The sequence below is a fragment of the Impatiens glandulifera genome, chromosome 4, assembly GCF_907164915.1.
Source record: "Impatiens glandulifera chromosome 4, dImpGla2.1, whole genome shotgun sequence".
NCBI lineage: Eukaryota > Viridiplantae > Streptophyta > Magnoliopsida > Ericales > Balsaminaceae > Impatiens > Impatiens glandulifera.
This window is the reverse complement of record NC_061865.1, coordinates 60,369,133-60,387,187: the sequence shown is the minus strand read 5'-3', so window position 1 is coordinate 60,387,187 and position 18,055 is coordinate 60,369,133. Positions and strand designations below refer to the sequence as shown.

The following is an 18,055-nucleotide window of genomic DNA, read 5'->3' as shown; positions in this document are numbered from 1 at the left end:
AAAATAAAAAATTAATTATTTACATAAATTTTACATCATTATATTATTCAGGTTTATTATATATATATTATCGAAATTTCACGATAAATGTAATAGTAATCCACACTTTTATTTTCTAAATAAAGGTGTAATAATGTATAATTATCGTTAAATGATAATCGAATTTGAGACATTTGGTACAATTTAATCGTTTATAGTGATAATCGAATTCGAGATATTTAACTTTTTATGTAAGATTATTTTTACTTATATAGTGGTTTACACTAATCTTAACCTTAAATATAAGCGATTTGATTGGTAAATGCAAACACAACCGTTGAAGTCAGATTAAGAAAATCTTAAACTATCGATTATAATATATGTTTAGTTCAATCGATTTTATTCCATGACAAAATATTATTGTTAAATAATTCAATTATAAATATATATATATATATATTGTAGTTAATTAAATTATATATTTTTAAATTTGATTCATAATGGATTGCTGTTAAGAATTCAATTATATATTTAATATATAGCCTATATGATTGTTAAGAATTCAAACCACTTTAAAATAACCGGACTTACATTCTCACATATTTTCATGATCCTAACATTAAATTTAAAGATTTTTTTAATTAATAATAAAATGAAAATCTGAATTTGATCTCCTACATAAACAAAAATTCTAAATTCTCTTGAGACTATTTTATGCTTTCATACTTAATTAAACATGTCTCGATGCCTAATTAAATATATATTTTTAATAATTATATAAATAATTAAGTGTTTTTCAAAAAGATTATTCTTTTGTTGTGTTTTTAATTATCCAAGTTATACTACTTTTATTACTAAGAAAATTAATTTTCAACTATGAAATCACTATAAATTTCTTAAATAGAAAATGATAAAGGCATAGGAGATCATACCTATTCAAATCAAATAAGAAGGGAGGACTTTTCAAAAGAAATCATATTCTAAAATCTTATAGAATAATCGTCAAAATTTTATTTATTTTTTATTTTATTTTGTGTAACATAAAGATTATTTTATAGATAATGATCTAAATATTTTTCGGATCATAATCTAGATTATATTGTAATTTGACTTTATTTAGCATAAAAGTCATGAACCATATTATATTCTATATTATCATCTCCATATTATTTCAATATCATTATAAATTTTTTTTGGACAATCATAACAAACATAAAATTTCTAATTTCTCTTGATCTTGATAATTAGATGGTATGATAACAAATGTGCTAGCTAGTTATTCATTTTACAAAGTGATTTTTTCCATGTAAGATGTTTAAACAATTAATAAAAGACTAATAAGACACCATGGTTATACAATAAAAAGTACAACAATGTAAAAGAATACACAACAAGGTTGACATAATCTTCGATAAAATGCTAAAACAAAACTCTATAACTAGAAAGATATATATTTGTTGACTTTGCCCCCATCGAATTTATGAAGATTTTCTTGATCTAATACTAGCTTTCATTTGTTTTACCGAACAAAGAAAAAGAATGGAAACCTAGAACCAATGTGTGATGGAAATCTAAAGGCAATGTGAATAAACAATGTTATAAGTTAATTAATTAATTAATTCTCATTGTCATATAGATTGATAAAAGTTAATCATAGTAATATATGTTGCCTTTCCATTTTCTTTATTTGATTATCTAGTTTTAGATTTATTTTGTTTCTCATTGGAAATCTTTGGATGTTTGTTTTTTTTATCGGGTTTATGATTTTTAATGGATGTCACAGGGTATTTGAATAAAATTTAGGTTATGATTATTTAAAAAAAATGGATGAAAATTGGATTTTTGTGAGATTATTTAGGTTAAATTATTAAAATATAATTTTATATTTAAAATAAACTTTTTATAAATAATAAATTATTATTATTTTAATGTTTGTTTTGAAAATGATTCAAATTATTTTAATATTTTAGTGATAGATAAAATATGTGATGTGATAAATATAAATATAAATATAAATATAAATATAAATATAAATATAAATATAAATATATATATATATATATATATATATATATATAATATTTAAATAATCAAACATCAACTTGAATTCATTTGTTAGGATTCTGATTTTTTTTTGTGTTTTAAGTTAAGATGGTTAGAAATGAGATAGTTTGCTAAGTTTATTTTATAAATTTGTTTGAAAAACAATGACAAAAATAATTATGAAACAAAACATAATTAAGGGAAAAAAAATCAAAGAATACATGTAAATCGAGATCAACAAAAACCGCTGCTATAAGAAAAAATCACGACAAAGACAAAAAAAAAAAATCATCTTCATTAGAATGAGACACAAAGGAGATTATACGTGAGTATATGTATTGTACTCGTTGTGGTTACCCTTATTATATGTAGAAAAAACTTAATAAGTATACTAATAACAACTTTCAAATATATTAACACGATCTGCATAATTTGTACTCGTTGTTCATACAATTATGTCGACCATAATGTTTTCCTTTTATTTTTGTTCGATCTAAATGACCACTTCCATACACAGTGTTTGTAAAACAACTACTCTCATTTTTTTGGGTCGTCGGGAGCTAGTTTTCCTTCTTGTTGCAATCATCTATCGCGGTTTGTAAAAGATGATATCGAATGGGTTTGACAACTCGCATCCTTTTCTTTATTTATTTTTTCTTTCTTTTGTAATTTACAATAAACACAAATTTATAGAAGATGATTTTAATAATAACTTGTTATGTGAATATCTATGTTTCATATCATTAGAAATAGAAAGATTAATTTTTAAATACTTTAGAATTTTATTTAATTAGACAAATCACAAATAGTACTACAACTTTGTACAAAATCAAAAGATTTATTTTAGGTGATATAGAATATAATTTCTAATGATCATATACATTGTCATAAAAATTAGATATATTAATAACACAATTAATATTAATAATCAAATTTGTAGATCGAGCAAAACCGAATTAAGATAAAGTTGATCAAAACGTTATGTAACCATGCATGAGTCATACATACACCCGTAATAGACTTGATTCGAAAGCATTTAAACCACTCTAAAAAAAAAATAACATGAAGACAAAACTTTTAAAGATGTAACTGCTTGATATTGTTCATACAAGTAGCCATAGACATGCAAGAAGGACAAATATAGAAGAAGAAAATGGGAACATAAGTGATGTATTATTTTCTTCTTTTTTCTTTGAACATTTATTTATCTTACGTTACACATACATACAAATTAATTAACTTCCAAGTAATGTTCCATAAATTTTACAAAATATTGCTAAATAATTAAACTAGAATTACTTCTACTACTTGTTACTTTGCATTTGTTTTTTTAGTATAGAAATGACTACATTATTTTAAAAAATGATCGACATATATATTTTATACGATTTTCTCGAATAATATCTTACATGCATAATGTTATATATAGAAGAAAAACTAGTAACTCAAAGGTAACTCTCATTTTGGTAGACATTAATGACCATGTTTTAAGGAGTTGAAACCATAAACCTATCCACTTTGGATTTTAATATATGCATGTAATGTACTTTTTTAATAAAAAAATATATATATTTGCATTTGCATGTAACTGTTTTCTTATTTAATTTTTTATTTGTCAACTTATTTTGTCATTTTCCTTTTACAACTAGAACATAAATAATTTGAAGATTTTTTTTTTACTTTCAAATAAATAATATAGTTGAAGTGATGTATGACGGTAATTAAATTCCAGTCACCCTATTCCCTAGAAGAAGTTTTGATCAATATAAAAATATATTAAATTACTTCTTAAATGCGGATCGGTAAAAATGTTTAATCTTTCAATATTAAGTTGAATTGGGGTTATACTATTTTAAGGTAATTCTATTTAAAAATACACTTTGATTTAATATATATATATATATATATATATATATACTCTTTAATAATATTATATTCTCGTAAAAAAAATACATCTCAATGTTGATTTTAAAAAGAAAATGATTTTTTAATTATTATTATGATAACTAATTAGTCATTTCTTATTTATTGTTGTAAAATAAATAAATATTATTACCCCTAAAAAAACTTACTGACGGTCACTTTACCGTCGGCAATATCCTCTATTCATAGTATGAATTAATAATAACTTTCTTACATGTTACACAAATAGAAAATGAAAACATCAAAAAACAACTCAATGGTTCATTTCTAGGCTATCCATATATGAATGACTCAAGTTGGTGCTAACTAAAGTAATTATTTATAAAACAACAACGATTAATTTCATTATTTTTGTAATGTTAATAATCTCCGTTAAAAACTTATTAACGGAGTTAGCTAATTCGTCACTTAACTTTTTGCTTGTAAAATTTGTGGATAAAAGGGAAGTTAATCGGGAATATTATAGATGGGTGAGTGAACACAAAAAATATTTTTTCATAGTAATATCTAGTAATACCCGAAAGGTTAGATAAAAGGTCGTACATTATGTTTGGATAAAAAATTACCCTAGTTGATACACACTTCGGGTTTTGAGAAGAAAAGAAGTACGGATATACACCACCAACTTTTTTGAGAAAAGTATATCTATACGACAACCCGACAAATTAATCAGAGTTACCTGATAAAAAGAATTAATATTGATACGTCTACAGATTGATCGAATATTTCAAAGCAAAACGAATGTTAACCGAACAAATTAGCAATGTCAAATGATTGAAAACATTTTCTTTAAATGAAAATCACCCTAATATATCTAATATATATATGTATATTCAAATATTGAAACATTATGCACTTATAAACAACTTCAACAACTATTTTCCTTTTCTCAATTATCCATTGCGTCACATCAAAACCGATCTAGTTTAGACTATTTATATGGCAAAATTCTTATGCCAACATATATTAACCCAATGAGAGTTCCTAATTGATTTACCTTTATATTATTAAATGATTAATAGATTTTATTAGGAATTTTTGAAAAAAAAAATTAATTGAATTTTAAGGAACATGTTGAGAACTCTAGTTGCATAACATTAATAAATATTTGGACATACAACTAACTTGTTTAAATTAACCGCGAAAATAACTAATCTTGAGAATTTCTATAATTAATAACTAATTTCTATAAATTAATAGAAATAAGTTAGTCGTATGAGTTAATTAATTAATCTTGAGAATTAATTTTATTTCTTTTTTCTAATCTTATAGTAAACTAAAACATTAATAATTAATAGAATTGTTAATAATCTTAGAATTCATAATAGGGAAATAAATAGTCAAATAACTAAAAATAAACTCATGATTTGAGCCCTTGCATTTAAAATTTTGACTTGTGGTCAATTTTATAATAAGGAAAAAAAATATTTAAAATCTTGCATTGAAGGTAAAATTATTGATAGTAGTAAAAATGCTTAAATGGTTGGATTAAATAAATTTGATAAATTAATAAATGCAAATGTTAAACTCAATATACATCTCTCCGCGTATTTAAATAAAGTTAATTAATTTTCCATGTCTACTCTTTTTCACATAATCTACCATATTTTTAATGTAATCTACTTCATTTATTTACTGTTTGTAACTATTTTTTTTTCTTTCTAAATTACATTTAAAAAAAAAATTAATTGTGAACCTCACAAAATTGAATATCAATTCAATACAAGTCATACAATAATTTCCATTAATTAATTCATTGCCTAGTTTAAAGAAAATAAATGTAAAATTTGATATCAAAAAAAGAAAATACACATTATAACTTGTTTAAATTTATTATTTTACTAGTAATGAAATTTGGAAATTTGACTTCTTTTTTTACAAATGGTCAAAAAACAAATGTTCCATTTTTAATTAAATAAAAAATTACAAATAAAATATAAGTGGGGAAAAAAAGTATAAAAATAAAATTAATTACAAATGCGTTACTTATTTAAGCTGACTGTATTAGTAAACAGTCTTAACCCAAAACTAATTCATTTTATATAAAGTAAAAAAAAGTAAAAAGTAATAAAATTACTTGTCAAGATTTTGGTAGGCTAAATAAATATTTTTTCAACTTTTATATTTATAATAATATTATTATTATTCGTTTTAATTAATTAATTTATTTTTATTTTTCTCTCAGGTGTCTTTATACACGTATGCCACTATCACTTGTAGTATAAATATGTTTGTTTTATAGAGTTCTTATCACACACAAAAAAACAATTTCTTCTCTTCTTATTCTTTGGTTTTCTTCTTCGGTTGAGAAATATATTTTCATAGAAAATGTGGGTTGGTGGTCCTAGCTCAATGGCTATCCATGGAGTTAATCCAGTTCCATTCCCAAATGCTTATCGGATCTTTACTCAGAATTGTCACATCCTTCTCGTAGACAATAACAGTGAAACTCTTCGTGGTACGGCTGCTTTGCTCGAATCCTGTTATTATCAAGGTAAGAATCACGGTTCTTTAATTATCTTTTTTTCGAAACAAAAATTAACAAATAAACGGTTCTATAATCTACTTTCGGTGTACCAGATTCATCCTGAATGTGTGTTTACTCGTCTGTATACATCTAAATGAATTATTTTATCTAATCTCTCTTTCACAATCTTTAATTCGATTTGGGTTTTTAATGAAATACATCATTTTTGTATTTTTAGTATAGATCGATGAAAAATAATTACATTTCTCTGTATAATTTTGATTAGATCATCAACAATCTTTAACGTCCTCGTCCTTTTTTTTTATTTTATTTATTTTTATTAAAAAAAGTTACTTTAATATTATTTAATAATATTGTTGAGAGAGTGAAAAAGATTCTAATATTTAAAAATAAAATAAAATTAAACATAATTATTTTTAGGAAAAATGTTTTATTATATTTGTTTTTCTATCTTTTAGTTATTTTTAATTTTGGATAGTAATTATCTTTTGTACTTTATTGACTTTCAATTTTGAATTTTTAGCTTTTTTGATATTTTAGTTTTGTGATAATTATTTTCTAGTATTATTAATTAATGCTATTAATATTTTGATATATTTAAATATATATATTAAATAAGAAAAGTTGAATTATATTCAACCATAAATCTATATGAATATTAATTGATCTCTATTGCCAAATGATGCAAAAAAAAAAATCTAAAAACTTCAATGCAAATTTATGATGAATCCTTGATTATTTCTCATAGATACCTTGTATATATCTTATTTCATTTAATTACTTATTATCCTAACCTTTTATTGATCATTATCTCAACTTTAATTTATCTTATACAATTTTTTTTTTGTGCATTCAGTGACAGCCGTTGAATCCGGTCTCCATGCTATGTCTATGCTAACAAGTCGAAAGCAACACTTCGATCTTGTGCTAACCGACGCTCATTTGGTTGACATCGATGTATTCATCTTGCTCCAAGAGTCGTTTAACATGGAGATTCCCACAATTTGTAAGTTAAATTATACTAAATCTTCTAATCTTGTTTATTTTTATATGTCTAACGATTTAAATTCTTATTTAAAATGAATTAAGTCATGGCTATGGAAGAAGATCCGGTGATAGCAAGAACATCGATAGAAAGTGGAGTGTGTTACTTTCTTGAGAAACCTGTCAATTGGAACGCGGTGAAAGGGTTGTGGCAATATGTGATGCGCGAGAAGTCAATTAAATCGCAGAGATCTGGCGGCGATTATGGAAAGTTCGACGAGACAGATGATAATGATTCGGATGATGATGGAGTTGAAACTAGAAATAGGAAGATGCATGCATCAAAGAAGAAAAGGGTTGGAACTGATGGGTCATGGGAAGTTCAAAGGAGGGACAAGAATCGACATTCTAAGAAGAAAACTTGTACTGCATGGACCGAAGAGCTCCATGCTAAATTCATAGCTGCCATTGATGAACTCGGAGAAGGAAGTAAGATCCATATTTCATTCTCAATTTTCATTCTAAGTTTATAAATAATTTGTTTGAAACTATTGTGATTAAGTTAATAATTATTGGGTATTCAATATTTTAGGATGTTATCCTAAGGAGATCCTTCAATTAATGAATGTGAAAGGTTTAACTAGAATGCAAGTTGCGAGTCATCTTCAGGTTTGATTTGCACTCATGCATCTTGATAAATTTGTTAATATTGCATAATCTTGATTATTTGAAAATCAATTTCTCAGAAATGTCGCAATGATAACTGGCGCGCACCCGAGTCACGAAAATCACAATCACACAATGCTCAAGCAAATGTTGTGCATAGTCATCCGGAACCAAACAAGATTACTTTGAGGAAGTTTGGATCTATGCCTCGTTTGGGGAAAATGTCTAACCCTCATAATACTTCTCAATCCAAATCCAATAGTACTCAAAGCTATTTACCCACTCCAAACCATTCATCATTGGGTAATCTATTGGGTAATGATCATCAACAACATCATCATCATCATCATCAAAATGGGAGCTATAGAGTTCATCATGAGTTCCCCAATTCCAACAATCAAATGGAGACAAACTACATGAATGGAGGAGGAAGCTTTGATACTAATCCTAGGCTAATGGAGAATATTGTTCATGATATTGGTAACTTTGGAGGGCAAATGGTAAATGGTCATCGTGATAATAGTGGTTTGGATCATAGCAACTCTTCTATGTTCATGGAGATGGCAAATCATCATCCAACTCATCATGTTGAACCAACCTTTGTTGGAAATGTTATGATGGCTGCTGTTGAGCCAAACTCACACCATCAAAATGGTATGGTGGATGATTTCTTTGACTTTCTCCCTGAAGCTGCTGAACCATCTCAAGGCTATCCTAAAATGTTCAACTATGGCTCATCTTCTGGGGCTGCTGCTGGTGGTACCTACACCTTTGAACCATATCTCTTCAACCAGGTTAGAAATCTTTTAATCATTTTCATTCTTTACATTATTTCAATCTTACTTTTCTTGGGTTTTTACTTTGATTTTTTTTTATTGATGTCATAGAACCAAAGCCAGAGCCAGAGCCAGAGCCAAAACCAGAACCAGAGCCAGAGCCAGAACCAAGGAGAGTGATGACCTAAGTGAAGTTATGGAGGGGGGGTGAGTCAACAAAGCTTACAATTATGCAAAGGAAAGCAGAAGTTTCCTAAAAAAGTATTAAAAATACTCTTAAATCTTTTAATAATTATAACTTGTTGTTTGAATGTGAACTAAACAAAATTGTAATTTCTATTTTCAGTACTAATTATGGTATTTTATAAACTTTACTTTTATAATTAATGGTTGTTGACTATTTTATTACCTATTAAGGTTTGGATTTGCTTAATTTTTTGGATGATATTGTTATATATAAAATGATAATTATATATATTTAAATGAAAATCATGTTTTTCAGAAAATCAAATTAAATAACATTCACATTGGTTCAATTACTTATAAGTTTGGTCAATAAGCCCATGTTTTACAAAGGCCCATATTAGTTTTCTCTAGGTTTGGTCTTTTAAGCATATGTTTTCCAAAGGCCCAGTCTAATTTCCTCAAACTTTTTCACATTTGGTTTAATTACTTAAAAGTTTGTTTTTTATTTTTCCAGTTTCTTCCATCAAATTTATAATTTATTATTTATTAGATTACTTCAAGTGTGGGGCATTATTTATAAAAAAAAAAATGGTTGAATTCAATAAAATTGCATTCTATCCACAAATTAAATTCAAATGGTCTGAATGCAAAAAATCTTTTTTTATATTTATATATAGATTGAAAATTTTAAACAAGATCTTAATTTAAAATTATAAAAAATTAACTAATTTAAAAGTTATCTCGATGAGATTTGTTAGACTTTCTTACCCACTATTAAAATTATCAAATTAAAAAAAATCAAATTAAAAAATTTAAATGTATTGATAATGACAATATGATATTATAACATTTTGAATATATCTTATTACATTTTAGACTAATAAGTTTTGTGAGAAAATTTATAATTAAAGAGATATAAATAACCCCAACACCACAAAATGAATTTATTTAACATTTTTATTTTTGAATATTTTCAATTAATTTTCTCCTTTTTTCTTTTTCAGTATAGATTATTTAAATATAAAAAAATCATCATTTAATCCATTTTATTATCATTAATCACATCATTTAATTTATTAATTAAAATATTAAAATATATTCTTTTTTAATAAAATAATTATTTTATTATTAAATATTAATACTTTTTAATCATTTATTAAATAAAAACACACTTTTTCAAAATCACCCTAGCAACTCATTTAATAATAATAATAAAAGGATATTTAATTAATTTATTGTTCTTTTAATAATTAAAAGTTATTACATAATATCAAGATAAAAAGAAAACTAATTGATTACATATTATTTTATTAATTTAAGCATTCAAAAACTGGGTGATCATTTCAAATAAAATTATGTAAATAACTCAAAATTTAACTCCAAAATTTTAATTATAGTTTCACAAACTTCTCAAACTGTAGTTTATCTCTAAAACCAAACATAACACAAAAGAACAATTGTTGAGTAATTTTTTTTTTATTTAATTAGATTTGTTCCTGTTATATGAATATGAAGAAATTTCTAGTAGAAATAAACAATCATATTCTCAATTCAACCAAAAAAAATAAATCATAAATCATGCACCACAGCCTCCACCGCAAACGCCGCCGCAGCCGGCGGCGCAACCACCTCCATAAGCCCCTGATTCAGCACTAGTCTTGTCTCTTGTAAGACCACCTGTACATGAAAATATTACTGCTGAAATTACACAAAATGCCACTATGGCTACCCACAACATTGCATAACCTTCAAAACCGCCGCCGGCGACGGCTCCGGCAACCCAATTCCCACTTTCATCCCTCCATTCTCTCACCATCTCTTTCTCTTTCTCTCTGTTTCTGAATTTGTTTAGATGGCACTGACTTTTTATACTGTCATAAAAATACCATTTTTTATGATTTTAAATTAAAATAATGCAATTATTGTCACTACCTTTACCATTCTTCAAAATTTATGTTATTCCAATTCCCATAACTTAAACAAAAATTAATATTATATTGTTGGTTTAGTTTGAGTTAAGCCGAAGTTGAACATATAAATGTTATAAAATTTGTTAGTATTATACATAATTAAAAAAAATTATAAAATTTTATTTTATTTAAATCAATATTTTAATAAGATATTAAAAATAAATAAATTAATATATATATATATATATATATATATTAAAAAATTATATAATTGATTTATATATGCATTCGTGTAGGCAACTCTTTTAAACCATTTTGTAATTTTTAAATTAAAAAATAGAATTGCTTTGTCGTTTGCATTTATAATATTGGGAGAGGGTTAGTTTGATTCAATGCAACTTATTTATTTATTTATTTATTTTGGTTAAACAACTATCTATGGGTGAGCAAACGGGTGAACTCAACCCGTATTACTCAACCCATATTCAACCCAAATTAAATTTATTCAACCCATAATTCAACCCATATTATTTACTAATATGGGTTGGGTAACCCAAATTGTTTTATTTTTATTTTTTAATTAACATGTATTTGACTAATTTAACACATTTTTATTCGTTTAACACGTTTTTGACATTTTTAACACGTTTTCCACATTTTCACGTTTTTGACACGTTTTGAAATGTTAACACGTTTTTCACGTTTTTGACATGTTTAATACGTTTTTCACACATTAAACACATTTTTGACACGTTTAACACGTTTTTGGCACGTTTAACACATTTTTGACACGTTGAATACGATTTTCATATTTTTGGCATTTTTAACACATTTTTAACACGTTTAACACTTTTATGACACGTTTGACACGTTTTTCACGATTATAACACATTTAACACATTTTGACATATTTTGGCTAGTTTAACACGTTGTGACACGTTTAACACGTTTTGACACGTTTAACATGTTTTTCACATTTTTGACACGTTTCACACGTTTTTCACGTTTTTGACACGTTTAACACGTTTTGACATGTTTAACACGTTTTTGACACGTTTTGACACGTTTTTTACGTTCTCGACACGTTTAATACGTTTTTAACACATTTTTGACACGTTTAACACATTTTGACACATTGGATACTATTTTCATGTTTTGACATGTTTAACACGTTTTTGACACGTTTGACACATTTTTCACGATTATGACACATTTAACACATTTTGACACATTTTCACGTTTTTGGCACGTTTAACACATTTTGACATTTTTAACATGTTTTTCACGTTTTTCATATTCTTAACACATTTAACACGTTTGTAATGTTTTTCACACGTTTTTCACGTTTTTTGCATGTCTAACACGTTTTGACATGTTTTTCACGTTTTTGGCACATTTTGACACGTTTAACACGATTTTGACACGTTTAACATGTTTTCATATTTTTGACACGTTTAACATGTTTTCATATTTTTAACACGTTTAACATGTTTTCATATTTTTGACACGTTTAATACGTTTTTCACACGTTTGATGTCAATCGTGTGAAAAACATATTAAACGTGTCATAAATGCCAAAATCGTGTTAAAACTTATCAAAACGTGTTAACGTGCAAAAAAACATGTTAAACATGTCAAAAATATGTTAAATGTATCAAAACGTGTTAAAATGTCAAAAACGTGTTAAACGTGCTAAAAACGTGCTAAAAATGTGAAAACATGTTAAACGTACCAATATGTGTTAAATGTGCTAAAAATATGTTAAATGAGTCAAAAATATGTTAAATATGTTAAACGTGTTAAACATGTCAAAAACGTATTAAACGTGCCAAAAATGTGAAAAACGTGTTAACGTGTGAAAAACGTGTTAAATATGTCAAAAAGGTCTTAAACATGCCAAAAACGTAAAAAACATGTTAAACATGTGAAAAACGTGTTAAACATGTGAAAACGTGTTAAACATATCAAAAACTTGTTAAAATGTCAAAAACGTGGTAAACGTGCCAAAAACGTGAAAACCGTGCTAAATTTATCAAAAATGTGTTAACGTGTTCGTTATGTTAGAAACGTGTTAAACGTGCCAAGAATGTTAAAAAACGTGCTAGATTTGTCAAAAACGCATTAAACGTATTATACATGTCAAAAACGTGTTAAACGTGACAAAAACGTAAAAAAAAACGTGTTATTAGTGTGAAAAATGTTAAACATGTCAAAAACGTGTTAAACATGCAAAAAACGTGAAAACGTGTTAAAAATATTAAAAACGTGTTAAAATGTCAAAAACATGTTAAACGTGCCAAAAATGTGAAAATCGTGTTAAACTTATCAAAAACGTGTTAAATATATTAAAAACGTGTTAAACGTGCCAAAAACGTAAAAAAACTTGTTAAACTTGTCAAAAACGCGTTAAACATATTAATGATTTCAAAAACGTGTTAAATGTGACAAAAACGTGTTAAATGTGACAAAAACGTAAAAAACGTGTTATTAGTGTGAAAATGTGTTAAACATGTCAAAAACGTGTTAAACGTGCCAAAAACATGAAAACGTGTTAAACGTGTGAGATACGTGTTATAAGTGTGAAAACGTGTTCAAAATATTAAAAACGTGTTATATGTGTGAAAAACGTGTTAAACGTATAAAAAACGTATTAAACATGATGATTAGTTTATATTGGATTAATAATAGAGAATTAAACTAAATTTATATAATTTGGGTAATTTGGGTAACCCTAATCCAACCCAAATTAAACTCAACTCACACTCAACTCAACCCATACTCAACCCAACCCATATTAACCAACCCAAATTAATATTTTGGGTTTGGATTAGTGTTGGGTTTGGATAAACCTAAATTATGCTTATTCCACATTATCTTTCTTATTTGTTTCAGATTTTTCAACATATTCGGTTAAACAGTCAAATAAGATTGATTTTATTAATTCGTAAAATCTATTATAACTCAGACAATTAAAAAAAAAAAAAAAATTAAGTAAAAGTTATAAATTTGTGTGCGTCAGCAGGCCACTATGAACTTGATTGGGGGCTGCAACAGATCCCACTCTTCTTTTTGCCACTATTAGACTACAAATCTTTTAAAAGAAATTCACAAAGATATGCACAAATATATACACATGAAATTTACGTAATTTACGTAAGGGATGAGGTAGGCTTAAGCTAACACAAAATTATTATTATTTTGCAGACCTTCTAATTCGTTTTCAATTTAATTTAAAAAAAAAGAGTCAAAATCCACATTGATTATCCTGTTTCATCTATGATTTTCTCTTTATTTTTTTTTGAATCTAATCTAATTTTGTTTCAAGTACAACCAAAATCTAATTTCTAGATCCATATCTTAATTAAACATTCTAGTTGATCATCTAGGAAATTACCAATGATCTCATACTTCAATAATGACATATTATCGATGTATTAATTTCTCCAATAATTTATTAATATACTAAAACTGACTCAGATTTAATATATATATATAAATAAAAAGTGGCCACATACCAGAAATTTGACGAACTAAAAGAGATCGTGGAGTATAGAGAGAAGAGAAAAGGTAAAATAACGAAATAAAAAATAATTGAATATTTATATATAAGAAAATTTCTCTTCGCGAAATGCGATAAATCATCGTGTTTCGCGATAGAAGTATTTTTATTAAAAAATAAATAAAGTGATTACCAGCACATTAAAAATTATACAATAAACACGATTACAAATGAAACCAACTTTTTAAGTCATTTAGTCAAATTTTCCAAAAAATTATATGTTTGACTGAAGATGAAGTTTATCACCCATGTGTTTTACCTACAAAAAGGATGCGTCATTTTGTGTAGTGGTGTGATGTCTCTTTCTTTATTATTAATCTCACATTGTGGGATTTTTATTTACTTTTATGAATATCTCAATTATTCATTATTATAAACAAAATATTTTATTACAATCATGATTAGATATTAAAATAATTCATTAAGAGATTAAAGGTAATATGTTCAATTTTTTTTTTATAATGTCTTAAGTTAAAATAAAAATCTAAGTTTTAAATATATAATCTCTAATAAATTTATTATAATTTATCCTCAAAATTTTAACCTTATAACCTTCAAAATTTGATCAAATAAACAGTACTCTTTCAATTATCATAAGTAAAATAGAGAAAAAAAATTAAATAGTAAAAGTGTAAAAAGGGATAATGGAGAGTTGACTTATATAAATCATTCCTTTTTTCCACTTGCAATCCCAATGTGATGAATCTCTTGGTCACAAGTGTGGATAATAATTTTCAAAAAATAAAAATAAGAAAAAGTAAGTCAAATTGTCCATTTGGTTAATTATGTTTATATTTAGAAGTTTTTTTCTTCAAACTAAGATATTTATATGAAACACTTGAGAGTTTAATTTCAATAGAGAAATTGCATCAACAATTAAGAGCATTGGTTTATTCAACACATTCTAATTATAAGTATAACAATGGGTAATTTGCAGTTTCAATTTGTGATTATACTTTTACATTTCTCATTATAAGCTTATACAATTTAACATGTTTTCTATTTATTTGACTCTCTTTTCTTTAACAGGTCCTCTTGGGATTCTGTCAAGAACATTTGAATCAAATCTCTTGAATGATTTCCTCATGCCATAACTCATTTTGTTGAGAATTTCATCAACTTCTTCTTCGTATTGCTCGTACAAGTATGGTAAAGTTTGCAGACCGAGATAACCTGCATATGTATAAATATAGTTTTGATAATTATATGCATTCTATAAGAAACTTAGAAGGAAATAGATTATTTGTGTGGAGAAATGCTTACCCAAGAAGAGAAGGTTTAATGTGCTTATGGAATTTCCAATTACCGACAATATCCATAGTGTAACAATAGCCTAACAAGAAGAAAAATGACTTAATTCAATCTTAGGATATTTGAATAGGTATATCCTTAATTCCTTCTACAAGCGATAAAGCAAATTACCAAAACGAAGATTTTGGCGTTGTTTCCGCATGCCACATTGAAGAAGATTGATAAAAAGAGTTTAAACTTTTTGTGAATGAGTGAGGCCAATTGTTGGGCGGTGGATTCTTGTAGAACGATTTTAGGAATTTCAGGGGGAGGCCTACGCAAAATTTATTAAACATTTTAAATTAAAACAAGATTAATGATAGAAATTAAAAAATAAATAAATTCATTATTGATTGAATCATTAACGATGTCGCTACTTACCATCTAAAAATATCAGCTCCCATGCACCAAAAGAAAATAATAATCATCTTAGTGATGATAACGTGACATAAAAATGTCACGAGATTATACTCAATAATTTCAAAGAGAAACCATATAATAATTACTCCGATTAGAACACTGTTAGATAACTTAGTGTTTCTCCATAACAGCAAATTTGCAACTGCAAAAGATGAGTAAAAGTATGGATAATTAAAGTCCATCTTTTAGCAATAGTATTTATTTACTGTCATTGTGTATGACCTTTACAACATTAAATAAAAATTATTGTAAAAGACCTTTTAACAACATTAGTAACGTGTGACAACAGAAATTTACCATATCATTAAAAACCTTTAAAATGGAAATTGAGCTATAATGATATTTTTTTTTTATCATTTCACAACAATAATTACAAATATCATCAATTGATTACTTTGGTTCTTCTCTATTATTTTTTTTCTTCTATTTTATTCATGATTTGATCGAGATAAAGAGAAAAAGAAACAAGGGATACCACTTCCTCCTCCAAGAATTTGATGAACGGACTTTTGACGACCAAAGGGTTTTCCACGTGGCCTTCCATCGCTATTATAATCAGATGAAGACAAATAGATCGGCATGATTAAGTCGATAGAATTGTATATATTTTGCTTTTGTCAAAGAGTATATATTGATTGCATCATGAACTATAACTCATACAATTATGACTTATATATGAGTCATCCTTGCAAGACTAAATCACGATCCTTTGCTTGTTGGGGGAAAAGAAGAAAAAAGTGGCGAAGAAAAGGATGGCTTGGGAAGGAATCATGACTTGTCTTTTGGATCACCATCATTTTAGCATCTAATTTGGTTAAAAATTTTGAAGTACTTTTTCGGGTTCATGATCATGCCCGACCTTAGTCATGTAAAGAGAATAAATAAATTCATAATTTTTTTCGATCCTAGAAAACTTTGAATACGATTGAATCTTTGTTAGCATCAAAATCATTAATTGACACCCAAAAGAAGAAGATGTTGCAACAATAATAATTTCAAGAAAGGAACTTCAAAATTTGAATATGATATTTACAGATGCAGACATTAATGTCTTGATCAAAAGTCAATGAAATATTTAGGGACCCAAATATTTGTATTTTTTTTTAATATGACATGTATTTGAAACTTAATCAATAAATGGTCATTTCTTTTTAAACTTTGTTGACAAGCAATTGAAAGAAGACGTACAAGAAGTATATTTTATTCTAGACTAAATATAGTTGATGGCAAATTAAGTTTTTATATTTGCAATAAGGAAAGTTTTTATGTTGTTATATTATATATATAGAACAACTATTAAAACTTCATTCAATTCAAAATTAATTCAAAATTATATATAAGATAGTCATGAAATCAACTATAAGAGTAGTTAGCTTTTAGAAAAATTCAATTCAATTCAATTCAAAATTATAAATAATATAGTAATGCAATCAACTACAAGAATAGTTAGCTTTTAGAAAAAATAAATAATAAAAAACATTATCACAAAAACGCTAAACTATATTTTTTATAAACTAAAATTGGACTTTACTAGGTCGGTTTTGAAGACTATGCATTCTGCTGATGGTATATATATTTGGTAGGTAGGATAACTTTTTTTAATATATCAAATAATTCACATTTCAAAACTAATTTTAAAAAAATTATCTCGCTAAAATAGTTTAAGTGTTAAGAGTAGTTTTTAAAAGAACAAAAGTCGCAAATTATTTTTTTTTATTTAAAACGCCTTAAATAAAAGTGAAAAGTTATGGTGGTGAACTGTCGTGATAGTTTTCTATTAAAAAAAATAAAAAAATCATAATAAAAATTTATAATAATACAAATTTAGATT

At 25.9% G+C, this 18,055-nt stretch overlaps 3 protein-coding genes across 3 annotated transcripts; 1 reads left to right on the top strand and 2 right to left on the bottom strand.

The window, feature by feature from the left end:
- The first annotated feature begins 6,273 nt into the window (after positions 1-6,273).
- Positions 6,274-9,039, top strand: LOC124935592 (two-component response regulator ORR24-like). Its single transcript, XM_047476016.1, has 6 exons — positions 6,274-6,439; positions 7,290-7,439; positions 7,523-7,906; positions 8,010-8,086; positions 8,164-8,877; positions 8,971-9,039. Exons 1-6 carry the CDS (start codon positions 6,274-6,276, stop codon positions 9,037-9,039), a joined length of 1,560 nt encoding a protein of 519 aa, XP_047331972.1.
- Positions 9,040-10,486: 1,447 nt separating this feature from the next.
- Positions 10,487-10,865, bottom strand: LOC124937058. The gene has a single exon (XM_047477568.1). The coding sequence runs from the start codon at positions 10,859-10,861 to the stop codon at positions 10,622-10,624; it is 240 nt and encodes a 79-aa protein (XP_047333524.1). The 5' UTR covers positions 10,862-10,865; the 3' UTR covers positions 10,487-10,621.
- A 4,520-nt stretch (positions 10,866-15,385) lies between these two features.
- LOC124936968 (reticulon-like protein B9) lies at positions 15,386-16,850 on the bottom strand. The gene is made up of 5 exons (XM_047477494.1): positions 16,700-16,850; positions 16,186-16,366; positions 15,937-16,078; positions 15,778-15,847; positions 15,386-15,687 (listed from the first exon to the last, which is right to left on the bottom strand). The coding sequence occupies exons 1-5, from the start codon at positions 16,803-16,805 to the stop codon at positions 15,518-15,520; spliced, it is 669 nt and encodes a 222-aa protein (XP_047333450.1). The 5' UTR covers positions 16,806-16,850; the 3' UTR covers positions 15,386-15,517.
- Positions 16,851-18,055: the final 1,205 nt, after the last annotated feature.

Bases quoted from the DNA above. Each gene is read 5' to 3' on its own strand.
- LOC124935592 (XM_047476016.1), top strand. From the start codon at position 6,274: ATGTGGGTTGGTGGTCCTAGCTCAATGGCTATCCATGGAGTTAATCCA. The intron at 7,907-8,009 runs GTAAGATCCATA...TCAATATTTTAG, and splicing joins TGATGAACTCGGAGAAGGAA to GATGTTATCCTAAGGAGATC. The intron at 8,878-8,970 runs GTTAGAAATCTT...TTGATGTCATAG, and splicing joins AACCATATCTCTTCAACCAG to AACCAAAGCCAGAGCCAGAG.
- LOC124937058 (XM_047477568.1), bottom strand. From the start codon at position 10,861: ATGGTGAGAGAATGGAGGGATGAAAGTGGGAATTGGGTTGCCGGAGCC.
- LOC124936968 (XM_047477494.1), bottom strand. From the start codon at position 16,805: ATGCCGATCTATTTGTCTTCATCTGATTATAATAGCGATGGAAGGCCA. The intron at 16,079-16,185 runs GTAAGTAGCGAC...AATTTTGCGTAG, and splicing joins GGAGCTGATATTTTTAGATG to GCCTCCCCCTGAAATTCCTA. The intron at 15,688-15,777 runs GTAAGCATTTCT...ATACATATGCAG, and splicing joins ATTAAACCTTCTCTTCTTGG to GTTATCTCGGTCTGCAAACT.